Raw genomic sequence first — 25,869 nt, 5'->3', positions numbered from 1 at the left:
CCCCGGCGTTCCATGGCCTTTCCCTTCCTTCCCCTTCCGCCGGGGGGGGGGGGAGGTTGCCATAGCAACGCGTCAACTTCCGGAGACAGGTGTGCACTGGTGGCGGGTGGACAGGTGTGCGCGGAGGCAGGCGGAAGCCAAGAAGAGGAGTTTGGAAGCTTTGATTTGGGCTCCTCTGCCTGCCTGTGTGAATCATTCCCCCCCCCCCACTTTGCCTGAATTTCCTTCTTTCCCTCCTTTTTTCCCTCTTGAACTTTCCCCTTCCTTCTTTCCCAAGCGGGAGAACTGTAGCACCCATCATCCCCAGCTTTGATGGGCTTTGCAGTTGGACGCCTCTAAAAGCCTCCCCAGGTGCTGCTTACCTAGAATGAGGGGCAGGCCTTATGCCAAAGCACAAGATTTCTGGTTGAGGTTGCTGCTTTTGGGATGCCCTGGAATCTGTTTTGTTTCGTTCTGTTTGGGTTGTGTTTTGTTTCCTTTTGTGTTTCGTTCTGTGTTTTGTGTTGATTTGCTTTTGCTTTGGTGGTTTTCATTTTATTGGCTTTTTTTGGTTTGTTTCTGTTTTGGTTCCTTTTATTTGTGTTTTGTATTATTTTTATTTTTTGTTTCAGTTTGTTTCTGTTTTGTTTGTTTTGGTTCCTTTTGTTTGTGTTTTGTATTCTTTGTTTTTATTTATTTTTTGTTTCAGTTTGTTTCAGTTTGTTTTGGTTGCTTTCGTTTGTGTTTTGTTTTGTTTTTGTTTAGTTTGTTTCGCTTTTGTTTCTGGGTCTGCCCAAACTTAAGGGACTTTGGACAGCATACAAAAAGTCCCTCCCTCCAAGAAAAAAACCAAAATAGTCCGATATTGCACAACAGTGTTATGCTATGTGGAGAGCTGGCAAGAGTGTGTGTAGGATTGCAGTAAAGTAATAAATTGGTGCAATGGTTAAGGCACCTGGCTAGAAACGAGGACATTGTGAGTTCTAGTCTCACCTTAGGTATGAAAGCCAGCTGGGTAACTTTGGGCCAGTCGCTCTCTTAGTCCAATCCATTTTGCAGGATTGTTATTGTGGGGAAAAGTGGAGGAGAAAAGAATGTTATGTATATTTGGTGCTGTGAGTTATTTATGAGAAATAAAAGTGGGTTTAAAAAAAAAAAACCTTTAAAAAAACTTGTGGATGATCTTTGTTTCTCTCTTTTTTAAAACCAAATTCCATCCATCCTGATTAATAATTGGATTGAATTTTATTGTAGAACTCAGTCGAGTGCAGGGCAAGAGTGCTGAAGAAAAAGAAAGATGCCCTTCTATCTTCGGAAGCAGCATTTTGACATCCCTCCGCCCACCGAGAAAGACTGGATTAAAAAAGACGAAGAAGAAAATTTCTTCCTCAATGATCCTGACCTGATCCTAGACTCCTTGCCTCAGCCTTTCTGCATGATCAATAAAATATTGAAAGACTTGTTTGAAAGAGCCTGGGATCGAATAGAAGAAAGGCGGCCGTTACAAGAGACCAAGCAGCAAAGTTTCACACCCTTACTCTGTCACCCTACAAATAAATTCATGGTAATCTAAAGCTCTTCCAGATAAATAATCCAAGGAAACCTTCGATTATGTGACATTGGCACCATATTTTATTTTCCTCCACAGTGTCACCCCCTTGGACAATCAAACTGGTTTTATTTTGACTTAACTATGGTATAATTTCAGTGATATATGAATTGGACGTTACCACAAAGACATAAATCTAAATATTTCTAGATCATCCCTTCGCCTCAGAGATCCCTTATGTATAATTCCATCAAAACTATTAAAATTACCAAAGGTTTATTAAACATATTTTTAATGAGCCAAAGATGTTAAAGCATGGAACCATTTAAAAATCAAATGAAATAAAAAAGATCACCCCCACATATAAAGACATTGTAGTATGGAGGGATTGGAATTATGATGGCATTCATGTTGTATGGTCATGTTTCTGAGGTAGACATCATATTCTATTCTTTTGAATCTTCACATTTCTGAGGTAGACATGTTCTCTTCTTTTGAATCTTCTTGTTTCTGAGGTAGACACCATGTTCTCTTCTTTTGAATCTTCTTGTTTCTGAGGTAGACATCATGCTCTCTTCTTTTGAATCTTCCTAGGTTTCAGGAAGGGTAAACTGCCTGTCAGCTTCCGAAGGGTACATCTTTATCGGGCATTCCACTGGGATTTCTGTCTTCAGCTCAACCACCTGTGAGAACTTGTGTACTTGGGAAGCCACCAAACTTGAAATTTGCACCATTCAGCTGTCAGTCCTCGGTGGGGTCTCCCATGTTCTTGGAACAGTGGATGAGATGGGTAGGTAGCTATGCATGTATATTCTTTAAGAATAAGTGATTAATTTGCAGATTGGTTCCATAATTTATTATGACTGTCTTCAGCAAAGTCTTGCAAAATGAGTTTCAAGTTTTTCCTTTTGAGTAGCCGGAGAGAATAAATTCTGTTTTCTTCAAACAGAAGAGAATGTACATGATTTTCATTTACGGTAGCATTCTCAGCCAATCAAAATATGGTTACTGAATAAATAAAGGGACCATTTGTGGTTTGGCTAATGAACATGAAGGAAAAATTGCCATCCCCTAGAATCATTCTTGTTTTGTTTTCCAGGTTTTGCACGTCTTTTTTGCTTTGTCAGGGAAAACCTCTTGCATATAAGATCCATAAATGAAGTGGTGAGTTTGTATCGTATTAACTGCTTAGTGCTTATCTGTATCTACCTGTCAATTTTCACTTGTCTACCTGAGGGGAGAACAAGAAGCAACGGGTGGAAACCAATCAAGGAAAGAAGCAACTTAGAACTGAGGAGAAATTTCTTGACAGAACCATTAATCAGTAGAACCACTTGCCTCCAGAAGTTGTGAATGCTCCAACACTGGAAGTTTTAAAGAAGATGTTGGATAACCATTTGTGGTGTAGGGTTTCCTGCCTAGATAGGGGGTGGGTCCAGAAGACCTCCAAGGTCTCTTCCAACCCTGCTATTCTATTCTATTCTATTCTATTCTAAATTCTAGCTTTTTGAACATCCCAGTTATCAATGTCCATTGTGGGATATCCATATTGCTGTAATCTTAAAAATGTTTTTTAATTGAATGTCTATTGCCAGTTTAAAATCTAAACAGAATTGGGTCTGGTTAGTACTTAAAGAGGAGACTATAGAGAGAGAATATAGATTAGATTTAGAAGGGAAGTAAAATCTAGGAGAAAGCTGTATCAAACCACTTGCATACTGCAACCAAGAATAATGCATGGACACTTGAAGATTTATTAATTTGGACACATGTCTTCTGAGTGCACTTTTATGACCCATCTGGTTAATCACTATGGGAAAGAAGAACAAGTGGTCCTCAATTTACAACAGTTCATTTTGTGACCGTTCAAATTTACAATATAAATTTGCAACATTAAAAAAGTGACTTTACGACCGTTTGTAACACTGAACAACGGTTGCGTGTGATCAAAATTCAGACGTTTAGCCACTGATTCATCTTTTGGATGGGTGCAGTGACCCCAGAGTCACGTGATCCCCTTTTGAGAACTTCTGACAAGGAAAGCCAGGTTCGCTTAACAACTGCAGTCATTCACTTAACGACGGTGGCAAGAAAGGTGGTAAAACGGGGGCACAATTAATGATTTTCTCACTTAGCCATGGAAATGTTGGGCTCAGTTGTGGTTGTTAAGTCGAGGATTTACCTGTACCAGGCTGATTTTTTTTTTTTTTAACCCTCAGACCTTCTCCGATAAAGACTTTTGCTCTTCTGTCAGATTCCTCAGGGTTCAGCTCTGCGGCCAAAATAATGTAGTATTAGACTCCTTGCTTTCCTGGTTCAACAGGCCCAGCCTGATCTCATATTTTGTATTCTCCTGTTTGTCAGGAAGATATCAGCAAACGGAACATCTGCGTGGCACTGGAGCTTTCTCAGGAGTGTGACTATGCAGGATTCCTGCTACAAGGCAAGTCTTAGCCTCCCTTAACCATCTGATGGGCTTGAAGTCCAGATCCACAGTTGGGTGGTGTTCTGACCTAGGATTCCTTAAAAAGCATGAAGCAGAGTCTTGGTCCCGGCAAACCCCCTTTTATTTACACAACTGTGAATTCCTTTCATTCACAGTCAGCAAGACTTTAGCAAACAGTCTTTCAGGGGAATATTTATCCACACGAACCTTATCTTGCTTGGAGAGCTGCCATATAACTAGTTTCCAAATGCAGGGCAAGGCAATACTTGGCACAGAATCTCTTATAGTCACAAACAGAACTTTTCACTCTTGAAATAACCGAAAGAACGAATTATTTCCTGCAAAAGCCCACTCCCTGTTCCCTCCTCTTTTGTGTCCTATCACTTCCAAGGTGTGGCTTTATACTAAGTTAACCCTGCTTTCTTAGTTGTTCTTGTCTTCTGGCAGCTGTGTGCATGCACATACTTGGAATAGGCTCCAGCTGTTCCTCTACCTCACTGCTGTCTAGCTCCCTCTCTGCCTCCGATGCACAGCCCTCGTCTGAGCTTTCCTCAGCCCCCAGGACTGGCCCATGTTCGTCGCCAAACTCCTCACTGTCACACTGTGCTGCCAGTTTTGCTGGCTGCCTCCAGGCCACAACAGGTGGTTTTGATATAAAAAAAAAAGTCTTAAAAACTATCCCTTCCTACTGACGTACTTAATATGTCCTCCTGATGATGAAATTTGAGCCCAAACCCTGGAGGCACACCATGAATTTTTTTAATCTATTCATAGATTTCATAACCTTGGCAAGGTTTGGTTATTTTCCTTTTATATGGAGATGTGGAATACATTTCGATATCTTTATAATGCATATATATATACCAACAACAGTAATTTGCATCATAAAGAGCCAGCTTGTTTTTTTTTTTCTTTTTCTAAAACTTGATTTGTAACGTGCTGTTCCTTTGTTTAGAACAGTTGTGTTGAAATCCAAGCTGCATTATTAAGACAAGAACTTTCCAAACAGTATTTAATAGTTCAGGTTTGGAGACAACGCATACTTTTGAATGTATGTTTCTTCTTCTCTTTTTCCTTTTCCTTTTCCTTCTCCTCCTCCTCCTCCTCCTCCTCCTCCTCCTCCTCCTCCTCCTCCTCCTCCTCCTCCTCCTCCTCCTCCTCCTCCTCCTCCTTCTGCCATATCCGCCATCGGACATTGGCGATCATCTTGGCAATCCTATTTTTGTCAACAGCCGCGTGAAAAAGTGCTGACGAGTTTTGTCCAAACCAGTCCCTTAGGTTTTGAAACCATGATGTTCTTCTTCTGCCTGGACCTTGTTTGCCTTCAATCTTTCCCTGGAGGATTAAGTGAAGGATGCCGTATTTTTCTGGGTGTCGCATCACATGTCCAAAATATTCTAATGTTCGCTTTTTAATGACTTTGATGATTTGCCTTTCTTCCCAGACAGCTTATCACCTACTCATTTCTGATTTTGTCAACCCAGCTTCTACGTGACAGCCGCCTATAAATCTACATTTCAAATGCTTCTAGTTTCTTCAAGTGGTTTTTTTGGTCAGAGACCAACTCTCTACTCCAGTGGTCTCCAACCTTGGCAACTTTAAGACCTGTGGACTTCAACTCCCAGAGTTCCTCAGCCAGCAAGCTTTGCTGGCTGAGGAACTCTGGGAGTTGAAGTCCACAGGTCTTAAAGTTGTCAAGGTTGGAGACCACTGCTCTACTCCGTACAGCAGGATAGAAAAGATGTCACATCCGACAAACCTGATTTTCAGTCTTAGGCTTATGTCATGCCTGCAGAAGCCCTTTTTCATTTTGAATGTATGTTTGCTTTTTTTTTTTTTTTTTTTTTTTTTGCACTTTGGAAATCCATCTTGAGCAGTTCTTCTGCCACTGACTTCCCTTTTGTATATACTCAGAAGTTTAAGGAATTTCCATTAGAAATTTTCTGAAAGTCCCCCCTGGTTGAACAATGGTGGACAACTGGCAGCCTCTAAAATCTTACTTTCCTTTTCTTTTTTTTTCAGTCTGAGCCCGTTCCAACTGCAGAGTTACCTTTTGGGTCATTTTAAAGTGGAAAATAATAAAATAACTTTGGTATCAGCATATATGCGCTGCCCAGAATAGTTTTTGTTGAAATGGGCAGCTATATGAATTTGACAAATAAATACATAAATAGGCTTAACATAGTTTTAAAAAACAACAGAAAATCTCAGCTCAACTTGTATACGTCCCACTTGCCTCATTCCCCTAAATTGGTCCTGTCATCCATCTAAACTGGACAACATTTACAGCTGCTGTTTGTCCATCTTTTACTTGTCCCAGAATTCACAGTTCGTGAGCAGGGGCAAAATACTGTGAATCTGGTCTTGTTGTTACGGGACACCATTAATAATAAGGGCCCTTGTGCCTTTTAAAGGACTGTGAGACCTTTCTTCTCCTTCCTGATTGCTTAATGTGCTTTCTTCTGATTTCTCAATAAAGGCAGCTCTGAGACTTGGCTGGAGATTTATCGATTGCCTAAGGATGCCTGGCTGAAGGAGACCGAACCTCTCCATGCGATTGCTCTCCCAGGTTCAGCATCTGTCAAGGACATGGGACTCAGCCAGCTGCCAGTGCAAGAGAAATCTATGGTAAAACCCACTTTTTAAGAGGTCCAAATGGTCAGCAGCTCTAAAGGTTTTCCATCTAGCTAAAGAAATATCACTAATGTTTTCAAGGCACCTTCTTGCTAAACTACCTGGATTCTTAACCCAACATTTAAACCATATAATCTGCTACCAATGATGGTGTTGCTATGTACTATAATATAGGTATGGCTGGAGAATGATCCCATATCTCTTTAATTGTGTTAAAAGTGCCTAAAACAGTTCAGTTGTTTATGGGGCTCTTCCTGGGAATTAACCTTAATTCTGGATTATTTTCTTAAAATTTATATCTGTTGATGCCAGATAGAAGCATCCTGGCATTTTCTTCTGACATAATACTACTTATCTCAAGAGCACAGGGGTCACCAACTTTCTGACCTCAGGAACCACTAAATTCATAATTTATAATTTCATAAGCCCGTGAATCACTAATATGATTTTTAAAAAAGATACATAATATTTAGGTAAAGGTTCCCCTTGCGCATATGTGTTAGTCGTTCCCGACTCTAGGGGGTGGTGCTCATCTCCGTTTCCAAGCTGAAGAGCCAGCGCTGTCCAAAGACGTCTCCGTGGTCATGTGGCCGGCATGACTAAATGCCAAAAGCGCACAGAACTCTGTTACCTTCCCACCAAAGGTGGTTCCTATTTTCTACTTGTATTTTTACATGCTTTCGAACTGCTAGGTTGTCAGAAGCTGGGACAAGTAACAGGAGCTCACTCAATTACGTGGCGCTAGGGATTTGAACCACAGAACTGCCAATCTTTCTGATCAACAAGCTCACATTTTAGCCTCTGAGCCACCGTGTCTCAAATAATATTTAGTGCAATATAAAAAAATGCAAATAATTTTTCTGTGGACTACCAAAATGTTCATGAACCACCAGTTAGTTGGTGACCACTCCTCTAGGATGTCTCTCCACATTTAGAAATTAATGAGTGGATCTTCTTTTATTAAAATGAGCCAAGATGATAGAAGGCTTTTCAAATAAGAATCAGAACATCTTTGGGTTTCTGGTGTTACTGTTGTTTGGTTTGGGGGTGCTAAGAGCTGAACTAATTCCATATGAGTGTAGTTTTACTGTAGGTTGAGTCAGAATACCTACCTTCTAGTGTTGTTCTATGTATTTCTGAACCCTGGGTGTTTTTGGATTTCTACAGCACAAGAATGTTGATCTTCAAGGAGCTGAAGATGTGGTAAGCAATCCTGTCTTTGAACTCTGTGAGGTTGTTAAAGGGCTGAAGCAGCCTTGGTCAGACAACTAGATTGCCAAGAAGTCTGCTTTGAGAAGGAATTTGTAAAAGTGGGCACCATGGGTATATTTTTAATTCTGTATATGTTACTCCCATGTGACACACGAGACAGCAATGTGTTTACAGTTGTCTCTATTGATCCTTGGAAGGCTTTTGTCCCACTTTGAATAGGTACATTGGAAAAAGGACATTTTAACAACAACAACAACAAAAATTGGATTGGTGGGGTGCTGCAAAACAGAGGGACAGTCTGTGGCATCCCTTTTATTTCCAAGACTGCCTGTCAGGTCTCATAAACTTTCATGGAAAATGAAAATGGTAGATAGACACTGCAGCACAGTGATTCCTTGCGCCAGAAGAAGAGAACAAGAGAATTGGGGATTATAGGCAAAATCCTGGGTAAAAGAAATCTAGATGACAAAAAGGAGCATTCTGATAAATTGATAGAGGGATTTGGTTGCGTGCAACATTTATGTGACTGCCCACAATGCATTTGCAAAAAAATAATAATAATCTACAGGCACTCACCCAACCCCCAAAAGGTTGAATAGTCCTGATCTAGTAGATCCCGTTTCTTGATATCTTTCATGACTGCCTTGTCAGTCATGAATGGTGGTGAGTGAGAAGACTTCTTCTAGAAGTCTTCTAGGGCTTGTTTCCTCCACCAAACTTCAAAGAAAGCCACTAAGTTTTGACTTTAAAGCTGAAATGGCACTCTGGGACTATGAAGTACCCAACCACTCTTCAGAATATAGTTGATTGAGTACAGCACCACGCTAAGCATCTGGTACCAGATGTTGACAGAGTGATGAAACATTGTGACATGACAACTTAGACACACACACACACACACACACACACACACACACACACACACACACACCCTTTCAAACTTGTGCCCTGATTCTTGACACAAAGACATAGGTCATGGGATTCTCAATGGGATGTTGCAACACATGTTTCACCGTTTAACCCTTTCGCCACTCCTCACCCCACCCACCCCCCTCATGCTCACCTATGAGCTCTGAGGAAAGTCTGCAAAGTCTTAGCCTGATAGGTTAATTATGTCTGAAGGGGAAAGTTTTTAGGACAGGGCAACAATGTCATCCAGAAGTCTGCAGTTCTCCTTTAGACTGTTGGACATATTTGGAATATTTCAAATTTAACATTGGGCTCTTAAATTTCAGCCACTTTCTAAGACTGTGGGCACCTTAGAAGATGTTTATTGGTAGAGAAAGGACAGTAGTAATAGCTCTTAGACTTATATACCACTTTGTAGTGCTTTTACAGCCCTCTCTAAGCGGTTTATAAAGTCAGCATATTGCCCCCAACAATCTGGGTCCTCATTTTACCCACCTCAGAAGAATAGAAGGCTGAGTCAAATCTTGAGCCTAGTGAGATTTGAACTGCCAAACTGCAGCTAGCAGTCAGCTGAAGTAGCCTGCAGTGCTGCACTCTAACCACTGCACCACCTTGGCTCTATAAAGTCATTGATACTGTCTGCAGCCAATCATAAAACACCTATTTGCCATTTATGATGTTGCTGTCTTCCTCCTCCTCCTCCTCCTCCTCCTCCACCACCACCACCACCACCACCACCACCATCTTTAAGAAAGTCACATGAAGCTGGATCTCTGATAGTCAGTCACATAAAGTGACATTAGTGCCCACAGAACCATGCTGTCTATTGATAGTCTAATCAGAAACCGCCCTACTCCTAAAATCCTGATTTTATCAAGGAGCAGCGATAACACATTGTTCAGAATTGCCGTTTTGATTCTTTGTAGGATTTGCAACAGCTACTAACCAAAATTGAATCTAAGCTGCTTCCCCCCGTTCTGCTGTTGAAGGTCAGACCACCCAAACCTCTTTCAGGTTAGAACCTACTCAACTCCTTTCTGCTTTCTCAATGTTTGTGCTTCGTTGTGCTGGGGCAAACAAGCAAGAACAATCAAACTATGGAAAGCAATAGGTTCCTGCCCTTTGGACAGGGGTGGGCTTCAAAAATTGCAGCAACGGGTTCGCTGCCCTGTTTGCTGGGTACACATGGTCATGGTAGGCATCGCCTAGTTGGCTTCCTGCACCATGTGGGGGGACATTATTCACCCTCCCCAGGCTCCAGAGGTTTTCCTTGAGCCTCCTGGAGGGCAAAAACTGCTCCCCTCAGGATCCAGAGGCTCTCTGGAGGTTGAAAACAGGCCTATCTCCCAACTTCTGGAACCTCCGGTAAGCCCGTTTCCCCCCTTCCCTGAGCCTCCGGGCGGACCCTGCTCTTACCTGGTATGATGAAGTGACGTGGAGACTCCTGGGAGGGGCGGAGTGGGAGAGGCAGGGTGGGTGTGGCCAGCCAGGGGTGGCATTTGGGGATTCGCCAAACTGGGCAGAATTCTAGCTAGAGGATCACCTGAACCGGTGCGAACCCCTAGCAGATCACGCATGGTTCCTGCCTTTTTGGAACATCTTGCTCCACCCCCCAAAGTGAGGTCGGCTCCAACCCTTCTGACCAGTGGTGGGAGTCACTTACCTTTGCTACCGGTTCGCAAATGTGAGCACGCTTGCATGTGCCACCTTCTGTGCATGTGCACCGCTTGCATGTGCCACCTTCTGTGCATGTGCACCGCATGCATAGAAAGTCGTGTGTGGGTGGGCGGGCGGAGCCTCCAGCAGTTGCCGCTACCGGTTCGCCTGAACCGGTAAGAAGCGGCCAAATGCCACCTCTGCTCCTGACATTCTGCAAATGCTTAAAGACCTTTGAAAGCTATGGAAAACCTTGCCATTTATTTCTAATAGCTCACCATTGAATGATAATGACATGACTTCAGGGTGCTCCAGAGCCATAGAAAGGTGGTTTGGAGTACCTGTCGCAGTGGTGGGTTCTGGATCCTGTTCCAACTGGTATGGTTGAAACGGCCCCGGCGTCACCCACATGGACGCACACCCTGCGCGCATGCATCGTACTTGCCTGCGATGCTTCTGCAAGCCTCCACGATGCTCCAGCCGAGCATCACACAGGCGCCATATGCACCATGCGCGTACGCAGAAGGACCAAAGGCTTAAAGGACAGGTAAGGAGCTCGGGTGGGCCCTTAACGGAATGGTACCCGGTGCTCCGGGCAGGCTCCGGTATGCTCGTACCGCCTGCAACCCACCACTGGCCTGTGGGATGTCGTATTGACTCTTATCCGTAAAAGGTAGCAGGGAAAAGTATTACTTGGAGGGTGAGCAAGAATTTCCCCTATAAGCTGAATGTAAGTCAAGTTAGGAGCAGAAACTACTGAAAAAGAAAAAGGGGGCAGCGATCAGAAGGTAGCGGTAAGAAAGAAACAGAAAAAGAAAGGGAAGAGTGAGTGTGTGAGCGAGCTGGGATGGAAGGAAAGAAAGACACAAAGAGTGGTTCAAGAACTTTTTTTTTTTAATCACTTAAAATTGCCGGCAGAGAATCTGACATTTCAGTTAGCAACCCCATTGCTGACACAAGCCTTTCTAATCTTGTCTAAGAGGTTTGTGTTAATTATGTTGATTCTTATTGCTATGTTATTATAATTGTTGGTAACTACTTGCATTGACTACTTTTTTAATAATGGGGTAATGAAATATTTATATTAATTGGACGGAGAGATGCAAACGGCTTCATTCTTTAGGGGGAAAAATGAAGCAGAGCTAAGTTGTTATGAAAGAAGAAATGGTGGACCTTGTTTTACAAGGCTGATTCATTGCACCTCGTAAAGCTGCACCAAGAGGGATATACAGTATGTCTTCAGACATTATTACGTCCAATATTCTCAAGGGACCAGTTGAAAGGAAGGTGGGGGCATGTTAATTTTGTGGAGCTGCTGCCTGTGCCAGGCTTGGGTGTTGGTGATCCCCTTGTGGTCATCAACATATGAAAGAGCATGCTTATCTCTCAAGATGCTACGGTTGTGGCCCACCAGCTGGCAACAGAGTCGGACAGTGAGGAGGTTGGGGAGAAACATGGGCCAGTCCTGGAGGCTGAGGAAGGCTCAGATGAGGGCTGTGCGTCAGAGGCAGAGACGGGGCCAAGGCCGTCTGGCAGTGATCAGGTGCCTTTGGAGCTAGACAGCAGTGAGGCAGAGGAACAGCTGGAGCCTGTTCCCAGTGTGCGCATGCGCAGAGCTGCCAGAAGAAAAGAACAACTCATAAATCAGGGTAGACTTGGGAGTAAAGTCACAGATGGAAGGTGATTGGCCCCTCCCATAGGAAATAAAAGAGGAGCGAAAGGGGGCTTTTGCAGGGAACAATTCGTTCGGTAGTTAGATTCGTTTCAGGAACATCTGTCCGTTAATCTCAGAGACTTTGTGCCTAGTCTTTCAGCACCTCGTGTGGAAAATATTTACATGGCAGCTTTCCAACCTAGATAAGGTCTGTAGTCATAAATATTCCTTTGAAAGACTGTTTACCAGACCTTTGCTGAATGTGAATGAGAGGAATTCACATTTGTTTAAATAAAGGGTTTTTGTCGAGACCAGGACTCTGCCTCGTGCTTTTTGGGGAAGCCTAGCTCAGAACATTGTGTATTTGCTCATGTTTCTTAGCAATTTTGAGATACGAGGACTTTGACTCCCAGAATTCCTCAGTCAGTATGTGTGGATTTCAGCTCTCAGAATCCTGGGAGTTGAAGTTCACACATCTTAAAGAAGCCAAGTTCGAGAAACACTGCCTTAAGAAATAAGCCTCACGGTATTCCTTGAGATTTGCTCCTAGGCTTTCAACCTGAGCCTCTCACTTAATCAGTTCACCTATTTCTTTTCTCTCTCTCTAAAAGTCCAAGAGATTATAGCTTCCCAAAATTAAAGGTGAATAAACAAAATGAGCAGAAGCGGGTTTCAAGGGAATTGGATTGATGGAAAGGGTTTTTTAAAACACTGTTTTGCTGACATTCAGCAAGTGCATTTAAGAGTCCATTTGAAGCTTTAATGAAGAGTGACGAAGGACATGTGATCGGCCTGGGCTACAACAACTTGATCAGAGAGTGCCAGATGGAATGCCTGCAAGAGATTTTTAACAGCAGGTTCCAGCAGTACCTGGAGATAGAGGAGGATCTGGAGAGCAAAGAGGAAACACCTAGGTAAGAGAAGGAGAGGATCTGCTACTGCTGTCGATTTCCAGTTGTATTGTTGAGAAAATATGATACAGTGGCTCAGTGGTTAAGATGCTGAGCTTGTCAATCAGAAAGGTTGGCTGTTCGATGGTTCAATTCCCTAGCGCCGCGTAATGTAGTGAGCTCCCATTACTTGTCCCAGCTTCTGCCAACCTAGCAGTTCGAAAGCACATAAAAAACGCAAGTAGAAAAATAGGAACCACCTTTGGTGGGAAGGGAACAGCATTCCATGCACCTTTGGCGTTTAGTCATGCCGGCTGCATGGCCACGGAGACGCCTTCGGACAGCACTGGCTCTTCAGCTTTGAAACATAGATGAGCACTGCCCCCTAGAGTCGGGAATGACTAGCACATACATGCAAGGGGAACCTTTACCTTTAACTATGTAATTCTGTTGCTGAGATAAAACTGGTAAGGTGCAGGGACCTTCACCTGGTTTCCTAAGATGATCTGATAACGTTTTTCTGATTTTTCTAATAGCCTTCCCATAGTTTTTCCAGTCATTTTGGCCATCAGGATTTGAAACATAATTGATTTGGAGGAAGCCACCTTACAGAAAGCTACTTATATGTGCATTTTAATTGGAAGATAGGAATAGCAATAACACTTCATAGTGCTTTACAGCCCTCTCTAAGCAGTTTATAGAGTCAACAAATTTCCCCCAACAATCTGGATCTTTATTTTACCAACCTCAGAAAAATGGAAAGTTGAGTCAACCTTGAGCTGGTGAGGATCGAACTGCTGGCAGTGAACAGTGAATTAGCCTGTGATACTGAATTTTTATCGCTGCGCCACCACAGCTCCTCTTCCTTTTGGGAAAAATGTGAGCAGCGTACAAATAACCCTAATAAATAACGCTCCTCCAAGCCAGTGCTATTGGCTTCCTTAAATCTCTTGATAATATGTGTGTTTTCATGAATTGTTGTCTCTGTCTATTTCAGTTGTGCAAAATTCCATTTTCACTTAGCTGGCCGCACCTTTCAAACTGGAACTGAATTAAAAGCTGAGACAGGTAATTTCCCATGCTGGGCAGCAGTTGTGGGATTCAAAAACTTTTACTACCGGTTCTGCGGGTGGTGGTGTGGCTTGGTGAGAGTGGCTGGGGAAGGATACTGCAAAATCTCCATTCCTTTCCCACCCCACTCCAGGGCAAGTATACTGTATAATCTCCATTTCCACCCCACTCCAGGGCAAGGATACTGTAAAATCCCCATTCCCTCCCCACCCCACTACCTGGCTTTCCAGCTCCGTTCTCCTAGGCAGGGCAACAGAAAAAGACCCAGCCGATCAGCTGGGACTCGGGAGGCAGCAAATAGATGGGACGGAGCCAGCCAGAAGTGGTATTTGCCGGTTCTCCGAACTACTCAAAATTTCCGCTACCGGTTCGCCAGAACCAATCAGAAATGGGTGAATCCCACCTCTGCTTGCGGGACTTTTAATAGTCCTGATGAAACTCCTTCAGCAGAATTATAGTTTGAATATGAACACAGTCAAACATGTTTAGGCCAGGAGTCTGCCCTCTGTGGTGGGATTTCAACTTGCACTTTGCATTTCAACTTTGTTTCCTGATTTTCGTTTTCCCATGCTCCTTCCAAAGGAAAGAACAAGGGGGATTGGGAAAATAAAATACTTTGCCTTTCCAATCTTTCTCAGGGCCTTAACTCTGAGTGCCTTTTGTTTTGTTTATATTTTCTAGACCCGCCTGTCGCGTTCAGTGTTCACTGGAGCAATAGTCACAATCTTTGCTTCTATTTCCTGAGTCGTCCACCCAAGGAAAGACATGGTAATGCGACTGTGGACTCTCCCTACAAGAATTTTCTGAAGTTTTATGTGCATTTCAGAGTTTCTGGCGATATATTTCAGACGCCTCAAGGCACAGTTCAATGTGCAGACTGTTTTATGGGGAGGGGAGGGGTTTGAAATTCAACAGCCAAATCTTGGTAACAGATCATATTTCATAAAACAGAAAAAAAAAACAGTCTAGGACATCTGAATGACAAGAATTTGGCGCTAGGAGTTGCCCCATGATTTTAGCTCAATTTATTAGCAGAAAAACAAGAAAAGCAAAGTCTAAACATGTTTTGAAGAGTAGCTTTAGAAAATTAGCCACCTGAAAAATTCTCTTTTGCAAAATATATTATGAGATTGCACATTTTGCTAAAGCATAGTTTGTTTTTACCATAGTTGTGCTGAATATGCTAAAATTGATTACATTCATGCAAGATTTGTAGCCATAAATTGCACTGGAACGACAAGCATATATGTGTGAGGGGAACCTTTACCCAAGTTTACATAACATGTTAAGATGAAATCAGAACTGAAAATCACTCCATGAGGGTTATCACAATGTTGACAGTGAGTCTTTATTGATTAGCCCTTGGGCCATATCAAAGTGCAAAGTTCCGTAAACAAATAATTACTAAAATTTGATAAAAGCAATTTAGAATGGAATTTGATCAAATACAATTTAAAATGGAATTGCAATAAAATACGATTTAAGATGAAATCGGAATCAAATACAGTCTAAAATGAAATTGGAATAGAATACAATGATTTAAGCTGTAGATAAAATAGGATAAAATTATACAGCTTGACACAATGGTCAGATATGGGAGATTCCATTCTATACCCTACAATGAACGTCTCCGCATTTGTGGAGCGGCAGAGGTAGAATACCTGGTTTATATCCTATTGGATTGTTGCTTGTATAAGGGGGTGAGAGACAGGGACCTTGGTCCATATGAAGGACCCATTGGGATCCCCATATCAAAACAACTTACCTTATGTGCAGCCAGAACCGGCAAATAACATTTAACACAGCACAGTACTTAAGCAAAATGGTTTGGTTTAGCACAATGTATTTATTTAGGTTCTGGGTTACACAGTTGGCCCATCTCATTCAAAGCTCATAAATGCTAAAACACATAATCCAGCACCACCATGGGACTCTGGATTGCCAGTTTTTGTAGCAACTTGCTAATAAGTTGGATTCTATTTAGTCCTAAGTGTAGCAGTATGAATTGAAAAGAGAAAGGTGGAGAATCTAGAATGGTTCTAAGCAGAAGATGATGTTCTTTTCCTTACTATGAGGCCCATCTCTCATACGATCTTCTGTTCCTTCCAGATTCTGATCCCAAACCAGATATTATTTGGCCATGCGCTGCTCCGATTGTATATTCAACTGTCAGCTCTTGCTCGTCTTACTTTGCTTTTGCCTGTGAAGACAGGGTCATTACTTTGTGGGACACATCAGTTGGTGAGCTTATTTTTTTATTTATTTGATTTGTCATTCGTTTACAAAATAATAGGTATAAGAATAAATGTGAGCATGAATGAAATGGGGACAGTAGGACAGGGAAGGTAAGCACAACAGTGCGCTTGTGCATGCCCCATTTACAGACCTCTTAGGAATCGGGTGAGATCAATAGTAGACAGTTTAAGGTTAAAGTTATGGGGATTTGAAGATGTAACAACGGAGTCAGGCAGAGTCACCACCCTATAATCAAATGTCTTATTTTATCACATGCGGACCCCAAATTAAATTTTATTGGAAACCTTGTTGGGGAGTTTGGACTTCAAATGTATATAAAAGCAAAAACCACTCACACCAGATCACGAAATCTCCAGAACCGTAAAGCCTACAAACTTGAAATGTGACACCTATATTCCTTTTGGCTTCTAGGTGCTCGCTTAGAAAGGATTTTTCAAAATGACCTTCAGGTCATTAGAATTTGTTATATTATTATTAACATGCTCTGATGCTAAGGAGTTCTACTCCCCTCTTCCCACCTGAAAAGATTTCTGTTCAAACTGCCACTTGGGCGTGGCCAGCGTGTGACTCATCCGACCTGCTGGCTGGGAGTTTGGAGAGGAGCTTGAGGCAGAGAAGGAGATAAGATAGGAGAGGTATCAGTGGGCAAGGCTAAGGGAGAGAAGGGGATAGGAAAGGGGAGGTTTCTGTGGGGCAAGCCTGTGGGAGAGAAGGGGAGAGAAGAGACCGACCTGTAACTACTCATTAATTTTCAAGCTGTAAGTGTCGATTTATTAAGCCCAATCACATAGTTTCATAGTGGAGCATGGATATCCAGTTACTACTTAAATGTTTAGGCGATTGTCCAATTCTAGAAGACTTTGGACAGTATGCAACATGGGCTGGGCTTGTAATTCAGTTTATAAGAAGAAACCTAATGGCAATTTGGGGTAGCTTGATTGATTGATTGATTTAGGACTAGCTTAGGCTAGTATCCACTCTGTACTAATTTCTTCAGAAAGCTGACTCTGGTATAGTGAAATAAACGATTAGGGGAATCCTGATGAAGAGAAGCCCGCTATCCTACGTCTTCATTTGTGCTCTTCCAGGGTTTCCATTCTGTGCCATGGTGCTTCAAGAAGACTACGCCGCACGAAGCATCCAATTCATGCCACGTTTGCTGCCATCCAGAGAGAAAACATCTTGCTGCAGTAAGGATCCTGCCCACACCATGGTGCAGCTTTTGGTGCTCTGCACAGATGGATCCCTTCACCTGCTCACATCAGGGACCAAAGAATTTAAGTCCAAGTTATTAGGAATTAGGTGAGGCAGCCCACATAAAGGTAAAGCCCACATTTGGGGAAATTGGGATGAAGCTCATGAGTGGCATTCTCTGGCCCTGATTTCCCCTGAAGAAGAAATATACCCCATCTTACCAACTCCTATCCCATGACTGTGTTCACGAGGAAAAGGCATTGCATTTTATTGCTGTTGGGGGATGTCCATTGGTATGACAAGCCAAGATTAAAGGTAAAGGTAAAGTTGCCCTCACACATATGAGCCAGTGGTTCCCGATTCTAGGGGGCGGTGCTCATCTCCGTTTGAAAGCCGAAAAGCCAGCGCTGTCCAAAGACGTCTCAGTGGTCATGTGGCTGGCATGACTAAATGCTGAAGTCGCACAGAACGCTGTTACTTTCCCACCAAAGGTGGTTCCTGTTTTTCTACTTGCATTTTTACGTGCTTTCGAACTGCTAGGTTGGCAGAAGCTGGGAAAAGTCACGGGAGCTCACTCCGTTACGTGGCGCTAGGGATTCGAGCCGCTGAACTGCCGGCCTTTCCGATCGACAAGCTCAGCATCTTAGCCACTGAGCCACCGTGCCCCTTAAGCCAAGATTAGTAATGTCCTTATTTGAAAAGAATGCTGGAAATTGGAATCCACTGTAGTTGCAAAGCGAGGGTGTGTCTTAAAACAATTTGAGAATGTTGTTCATTGTTAATTCATTCTGTTTGTTCAAGAAGACAAATCAGAATTTAAAAGAGCGGATTGGGAAAACAATGAAATATCTATGACGGGGCAGATGTATGAGGGTCAGAAACATGCCAAGAAAAGAATTTCTCCATTGAAGAATGTAAACGTGTACTAACCCAGTTCAGAGAACTGGTTTAGAATTTTTTTTTTTTTACCTTTCTTCCACCCTTTTTCATGATCCGTTTTCCATAATTTCACTATATTGACACATTCTTGGAGGTTCAATGGTACTGTAACATTTCATTTTTCTTAATAAAGGCCAGATGGATTTGGGGTTGGTGTTTTCTCATGGCCAACATGACTGCTATTGTTTTTCCCTGAAGAACAGAAATTTAATCTTTGTAGATTTTTTTTTTTAAAGTTTAGTGGGAACCTCTGGTGCCATCCTAGAATGTTATCCTGGTAGCATGAGGGCTAATAGCATAGTCTGTGTAGAAAAATGGAATTCTGAGAAGCATTTTATGACACCCGCACACACTGTCTCTAGATTGATTTACTGAATAAATAGGGTTATTGCGCAATGCAGGATGACTCTTCTACGTCTTTATGGTCCTTTTTAGATCAGAATCGAAGAAAGACTGAAAACATTTCTCTTAAATAGTTATATGACTTACACCTCTCTTGGCCATGGAATATGCTTTCCTCAAGTGAAAAAAGTACATAACCTCTCTTTTTTTAAATAGGCCTGAGGTTCCTGATCAGACAATCAGCGCTGTGGCCACCATCCCAACTTTGCCCGATGCTGTGAGTGCCATCTTGTTACTTCCTTAAAATGTCTTGTCTCTCCAAAATCCAAGAAACCTGAAGGTGGGAGATCAGGGAGAGATGCTTAGCGATGAAATTTGAGATGAAATATCTGAATATAAAATCATCAGTTATGACCCTGGATTTCTTGTGTGTTGATATGGCAGAGATGGCTGAATGATAAATGCCGTACCCTACCAAGATCCATGTTAATGGTGGTGGTGGCATTTTTTTTTTAAAAAAAATTGCATCCTGCCTTTATTATTATTATCACAACAGAATTGCATCACAGCGGCCAGTTGTTTCACCGGATTTAGCATTGATTACTAGTTGGGCCCCACCTAGGGGCCTAGGACGTTGGAACGTATTTTCATAATATATGTGCGGATCCAAGCAGTGCGGCTTTTTGCATTTGACTGATGGTGATTTTGTCAATTTTTAACTGTTTTATATGTAATTCCAGTACTTTTGGAATAGCACCCAGTGTGCCGATTACCACTGGAATTACCACTGCTGGTTTGTGCCATAATTGTTGAATTTCGATTTTTAAGTCCTGGTATTTCATGATTTCTTCATGTTCCTTCTCGTCGACCCTGCTATCACCTGGTATTGCGCCGTCTATGATTGTAACCTTATTTTTCTCAAGCAGTGTGATATCTGGTGTATTATGCGCCAATATTTTGTCCGTTTGTATACGAAAATCCCATAAGATGATGATGATGATGATGATGATGATGATGATTATCTTCTATATACTGTATATATAAATGGCTCTGTGTGTGTGTGTGTGTGTGTGTGTGTGTGTGTGTGTGTGTGTATTCCAGCATAACTCTGGAACTCCTTGAGCAATTTCAACCTAACTTGGTACACAGATGACTTACTCTCTGGAAACAAATACTGTGGGGATAAGACACCCCTAACATCACTCGGTGTGTGCGTGTTCTGTTAAAATACAGCCTGTTGTGCCTTAAAATGGCTTCTACCGTACAGCCGCAAAATGGCTTCTACTGTGCAGAGCAGTGGAGTTGCCATGGTAAGATACTTCATAGTACTCCACAAGGGGGCTCCCTCTGGTAAGGGGGAAAATCCAACATTAGAAATTACATTTGGTCCTGACATTTCCCCCCCCCCCCCCCCATAAATAAATACTCAGGCAATGCCGGGTTATCAACTAGTTACAAATAATTCAAAGTGGCAAACATATCCAACAAACCTTCCTTCTCCTATTGTCCCCACAAAAATAATCCTGTGAGGTGAGTTAGGCTGAGAGAGAGGGAGTGGCCCAAGGTCCCCCAGCTGCCTTTCATGGCTAAGGTATGACTAGAACTCCCTATCTCCCAGTGGGTGGCTCAAGGTCATCCAGGTAGCTTCAATGAATTCACAGTCTCCTGGTGATTGGCCCAAAGACACCCAGCTGGCTTTAATGCCTGAGCCAGGACGGGAACTCACAGTCTCCTCTTTCTAGTCTGGTACCTTAACCATTAGATGAACTGGCTCTTTGTAAATTGTAGCTGTTGGCTTAACATATAGAAGTCATAGGGTTGTGGGGTGGCTGCTGCAAAACAACACCCGTGTGTGTGTGTGTGTGTGTGTGTGTGTGTGTGTGTGTGTGTGTGTAAGATCTGCATGTCATTCTTCATTTGTGCCAGGTACTAATTTTCTTCTGGATTGGCGTCATTAATCTGATGGACACCACGACAGATGAGATCATTTGCCAATTCACAATGCCATCTTCATACAAAGTTGCATCACCTTGGCAGCCAGTTTTTTCCATGGATACAAATGGCAGCTGGTTGGCCGCCCAAGGTAAGGAGTTCTGGAAAGGGAATTTACACCACAAACACATAAGGAGAGGCATGCTTTCTTGAAGCATGTCTTGAATTTCTTCAACTGGCTTTCTCAGCTCTCCAGTGCTGGCTCATCTTCAGCTTTTCGTTCTGTTTCTACTTTAGAAGAGGGGATGTTAGATCCTGCTAGTATCCTCTTTGAAGCAGTTCCACATTTGTGCCGTCATTTTATAAAATGTTTTGAAGGTGATTTAACAATTGTTTCCATGTTGGTTGGTCTCAGAGCATTCAGAAGGACAGGAAGCTCAGTTTGTCTTGTGTTCTGACCCAGGCTTCCCAAGAGCCTGAAGCAAACTCCTTGCCCCAACAAAAACCCCTTTTATTAATTGACTGTGAATTCTGCTCATTCACGTCCAGCAAAGTCTTTCAAGGGTGGATTTACAGTCACAGAACTTATCTGGCTTGGAGAGCTGCCAGGACGATATTTGCAAAACTTGGCAAGGAGTCTCAGAGAGTCACGAACCAATTAAGCGAACTAATTGTCTTCTGCAAACTCCACTCCCCTTTTGCTCCTCTTTTATTTCCTTTGGGAGGGGCCATTCATCATCCACCTGCGGCCCTACTCCAAAGTCAACCTCTGTTCTTTAGCTGTTCCCTTGTCTGGCAACTCTGTGCATGCGCAACCTGGGAACGGGCTCCAGCTGTTCGTCTGCCTCACTGATGTCTGACTCTGAAGGCAGCTGATAACTGGCATATGGCTCTAGTCCCCTCTCTGCCTCCGACACAGAGCCCTCATCAAAGCCTTCCCCAGACTCCAGGACTGGGCCATGCTCCTCGTCAACTTTCTCACTGTCTGAATCTGCTGCCAGCTCTGCTGGCTGCTGGCGGACCACAACATCTTGTTTGATTTCTCTGTTACTATAATTCTTGATTAATCAATCCAAAGTGGACCTTCTAAAATAGCATTTGCATCGCTAACTCTTAACATTGCAATTATACAGGGGAGTCAAAGGCTGGTAAAACAGAAATGGAGACCATCTTTATTTATGACTTCAACACATACTCTTTCATGGAAACGTTTGCTGCAAAAGCTCAGAATCTACCCGCTGCTTTCCCAGAATTGACCTGGGACAAACGTTGTGATCTTTTTTTAAATAACAAGTAAGTTGACAAGCCATATTCTCCTTTGGGATATTTATTCTTAAGCAATGAAACTAACTTTTTTCCATGTATGACTGCTCTTTTTTTAAAAAAGCAAACTCCTGACAAAATATCATTCTGAAAGGCAGAATTAAATATATTGTAAGATGGCATATTAACTGTATTTAGTTTCTTTAATTTCATTAGATATGAGGGGCTTCCTTTTTTTTATTGTCATTTTGCCCACAGTTTAGTTTGGTCCATTTAGTCTTTCTGGAACGTAGTCCCTGGCCAAAATCAGTCCTTCCATTCAAAAAGCTTCTTTAAATCTTAAAAAAAAGATCTAACCCTTTCTGGCTGAACTCTTCTTCCAGACTTGGTTATTCCAGGACAAAAAAAACAACCTACAATTTCTACAGTACTTTCCTGAAATGTGCACTTTATCCATAAAATCACTAGATGGCAATATGACACGTGTAATGAATTTATGACTGGTTAGCTAAATTGTACTTCGAAGATGAATAAGAGATAGGTGCTGCTTCAAACAAATGAGGTTAATGTTTAATTATTATGTAAGTTGTGTAATAACTACATAACAACTTGGGGCTTATTTGATTTCATCTTAGCTTGTTATGTTTAATTGAAGTTTAATAGAATAAAACTGGAAGGGACCTTGGAGGTCTTCTAGTCCAGGCCCCTGCTCAAGCAGGAGAACCCATACCATTTCAGATAAGGGACTGTCCAGTCTCTTCTTAAAAACCTCCAGTGATGGAGCACTCATGATTTCTGAATCCCACCCCTGGGTTCAGCCCAGGGAGCTGGAATCACTCTTTTGTGTCTCCTGGCTAGTTTGCAGAGGCTGTCCACCATTAGCCAACAGATGCCAGAATGCTGGACCCTACTGCAGGAACATGCAGCTACCTTCAAAAGGAAGATGTTTGGGGAATCGAACCTATATAAGGAGTCCAGGTTGGTTCTCTTCTTTGTTATCGTCATCTCTCTTCCCCCCTCCCCTCCCCCGAGACAGATGCTGAACCATAATTGCTTTGACCAACCCAGAACAGGTGTTGTTCTTTGTGTTTCCTATAGCGAAGATATTTTGCATATCAACTCAGGCTAATATCAGGCAATAAAGAATTGCACTCCAAAATATGGGCATGGTAACAGATTGAGTTCCCTATTTTTATACTCCTCTCCTTCATTAGCTGGGTTAAAAAGTGCCCATGTTTTCCTTCGCCCCCCACCACTTTTGACAATGTTTGCTACGTGTCCCCTTGAAAAGCATGTAACTGAAGAAAGGTTCCCCCCCCCCCCCCCCCCCCAGAAGTGAAATGAAAAAGATTAATTAACCTAACCACTTGGTGAATTTTAACAGCCAGAATCCTCAGCAATGGCTATGCTGATGTGGGCATTTGGGGAGGTAACCTCCACTCGTTTGAAAGGCGTTTCAGGCTGAGCAGAAATATTTTAGTTATAATTAGACAGGTTTTGAAACAGGGCAGTTCTTTTGATGATTATTTGCAAAAGTCCTGTTGTGTTGATCCTGTATATTTGCTGTGATAAGGAGTTATCATTGATGTGGCAAGTCTCCGTTTCAAAAGTTGACTCTGACATGTTCCTTTAAATCAGGGGTCGGCACTCAAAGAGCCATTTGGACCTGTTTCCCACTTAAAAGAAAACACCGGAGCCACAAAACCCTGACTATTTCCTGAGCGGCCACAGAACTAGCATATGCAGTTGAATTAAACGTTCTCCTGTGCGCTGCTTGGAGAGTCCAAGCATGGGCTAAATTCAGTCTATCTGCCCTAGGACGAGTAGATTTTTCTTTAGCCACGCTTCCTGTGCCTCATTGAGATCAGTTTAAAAACTCAGTCCACCCGTTTGGGCTAAATTTGGTGAGCTCCTCAGTTCTGAGAAGATAGACTGGGACTCTCCAAACAATTTACGGTTCACCGACAAATGCATGCCTGACAAATGCGCACTGACAAAACCACGCCAACAAAACTCTGCCGACAAAACCGCGATGTCGAAATTGCGCCCACAAATGTGCGCCAACAAAACGCGCCATCAACAAACAACATAGTGGGATGCGAAAACAACGTTACAACCCTAACCCTAATCCTAACCAACCCTAACCCTAACCCTAATCGTGCTTTGTGGGTGCGGTTTTGTGGGCGCGGTTTTGTGGGTGCGCTTTTGTGGATGCGCTTTTGACATCACGGTTTTGTCGGCGCGCATTTGTCGGGTAATGCAATTTACAGGGTTTTTTTGTGTTTGTTTAGTAGAAATAATTGGTAGAACAGCTTAGTGTCGGTTTGTCTTGAGTTCTTGCATTGCTGAGAGGTCTGTCGGGGCTCATTGGCGCTTCTGATGCATATTTTGAGTGAGTGAGCCGCAGCGGAGGGATGAAAGAGCCACATGAGGCCCCAGAGCCAGGGACTGCTGATCCCTGCTTTAAATCAAACATTGTCCAGTGAGAAGGGAAATCTAAAAGTGTATTTTCCACTCATGCCTGCTACTCTTGTTGTGCAAAGACTGGATTCAGATATTTCAGTTAAAGGCAGCTTGAACAAATCAACTTTGTTTCTGAATTCATACATATTTTTTAAAAAGTGCCTCTAAATAAGTCCAGCAACTTTATGATTTCTTGGGTATACATACAAAGGTACTTTTCCCAAGTCAGATGTTGGTTTTGTTTTATCCCTTAGTTTTTAAGGGATGGAGAATGAGGTGTCCCAGATCAACATGAGCCTCCAAAATTTCCATCAACTGTACTGCAGAATTCTGGAGTGGATTCTGAGGGACTCGAAAATGGGCTAGGGAGCAGATTATCTACCCTAGTAATAATCTGTTCATACCTCTTGATAAGCCTTCTGTTGAAGGGCAGACAACCACTGGACAATGGAAAAGTAAAAATGTAGTTATGGGACACTTGATTCACTAGCCACTAGGAATCCTGACTAGCGATGTCTAGAATCCTGTGCCCTTTGGTACAAAAACTTGTACTTTATGTTGTTTCCAACAAAAATGACCTCACTTATATCAGTTCTTTTCTGTTTTAGCTTTTTTCCCGGGATTAGCGAAGAAATAATACATGTTGAACCAGTACCTGAAATACCATCAACCTAAGCAGCAACTTTGCCATCTGATTCCATTTTTGGACGTTTTTGAATTAACATCTGGTTTCTTGCAAATCATCACATCATTTAAAAGGAAGGAACAAGATCAGAAACCAGTTGTGGAGGAATTCAACAGGAGTCTCCAGTTTCCTTTAGAGGTTCAAGGAGTAATCTCTGTTATACAGTTCAAAGTGCAGAAGATAGGGACCAAACACCCAGGAAATTAAGTTCTAAGGTGCTAAGGAACACACAAGAAATCTCTACCAATATACTTGTTTTTCCTCCTTTTTTCATCCACTCAGACAGATCTTAAGCCTGAAGATAAAGCCTCCATTTGGTTATTTTTTTATGGACCTGAGCAATAGATGTCGTTAGTACTCTTTTTACAAATAAACATAGCTGTTACTGTCATAATATTGAAACTTTCAGAAAATGAAATAATCTGGTGCGATCTGATTCCAATTCCAATCTACTTGGACTTCAGTAAGGCATTTGATAAAGTAGGCCATAACTTATTACTAGATAAAGTAGAAAAATGTGGGTTAGACAGCATCACCACCAGATGGATTCGTAACTAGCTGACCAACTGCACTCAACGTGTAGTCCTCAATGTAACTGCATCTACATGGAGGGAAGTATGCAGTGGAGTACCCCAGGGCTCTGTTTTAGGCCCAGTACTCTTCAACATCTTCATCAATGATTTGGATGAGGGGATAAATGGGCAACTCATCAAATTTGCAGATGACACCAAGCTGGCAGGAATAGCCAACACTCCAAAAGGCGGGCTTAAGATACAGAAGGTTCTTGACAAACTT

At 42.4% G+C, this 25,869-nt stretch overlaps 1 protein-coding gene across 1 annotated transcript; it reads left to right on the top strand.

Annotated features, from left to right (window-relative positions):
• The first annotated feature begins 1,222 nt into the window (after positions 1-1,222).
• Positions 1,223-25,558, top strand: WDR93 (WD repeat domain 93). The gene is made up of 17 exons (XM_032232436.1): positions 1,223-1,543; positions 2,123-2,318; positions 2,628-2,692; positions 3,893-3,971; positions 6,454-6,602; positions 7,776-7,811; positions 9,656-9,743; positions 12,770-12,953; positions 13,927-13,997; positions 14,682-14,768; positions 16,110-16,241; positions 17,345-17,558; positions 18,948-19,008; positions 20,658-20,814; positions 21,797-21,956; positions 22,785-22,904; positions 24,998-25,558. The coding sequence occupies exons 1-17, from the start codon at positions 1,277-1,279 to the stop codon at positions 25,062-25,064; spliced, it is 2,133 nt and encodes a 710-aa protein (XP_032088327.1). The 5' UTR covers positions 1,223-1,276; the 3' UTR covers positions 25,065-25,558.
• The last annotated feature ends 311 nt before the right edge of the window (positions 25,559-25,869 follow it).

This window comes from Thamnophis elegans, chromosome 16 (genome assembly GCF_009769535.1).
Source record: "Thamnophis elegans isolate rThaEle1 chromosome 16, rThaEle1.pri, whole genome shotgun sequence".
In the NCBI taxonomy this organism is placed as follows: Eukaryota; Metazoa; Chordata; class Lepidosauria; order Squamata; family Colubridae; genus Thamnophis; species Thamnophis elegans.
Note: the sequence above shows the minus strand (reverse complement) of the source record. Positions and strands in the feature narration are given on the sequence as shown.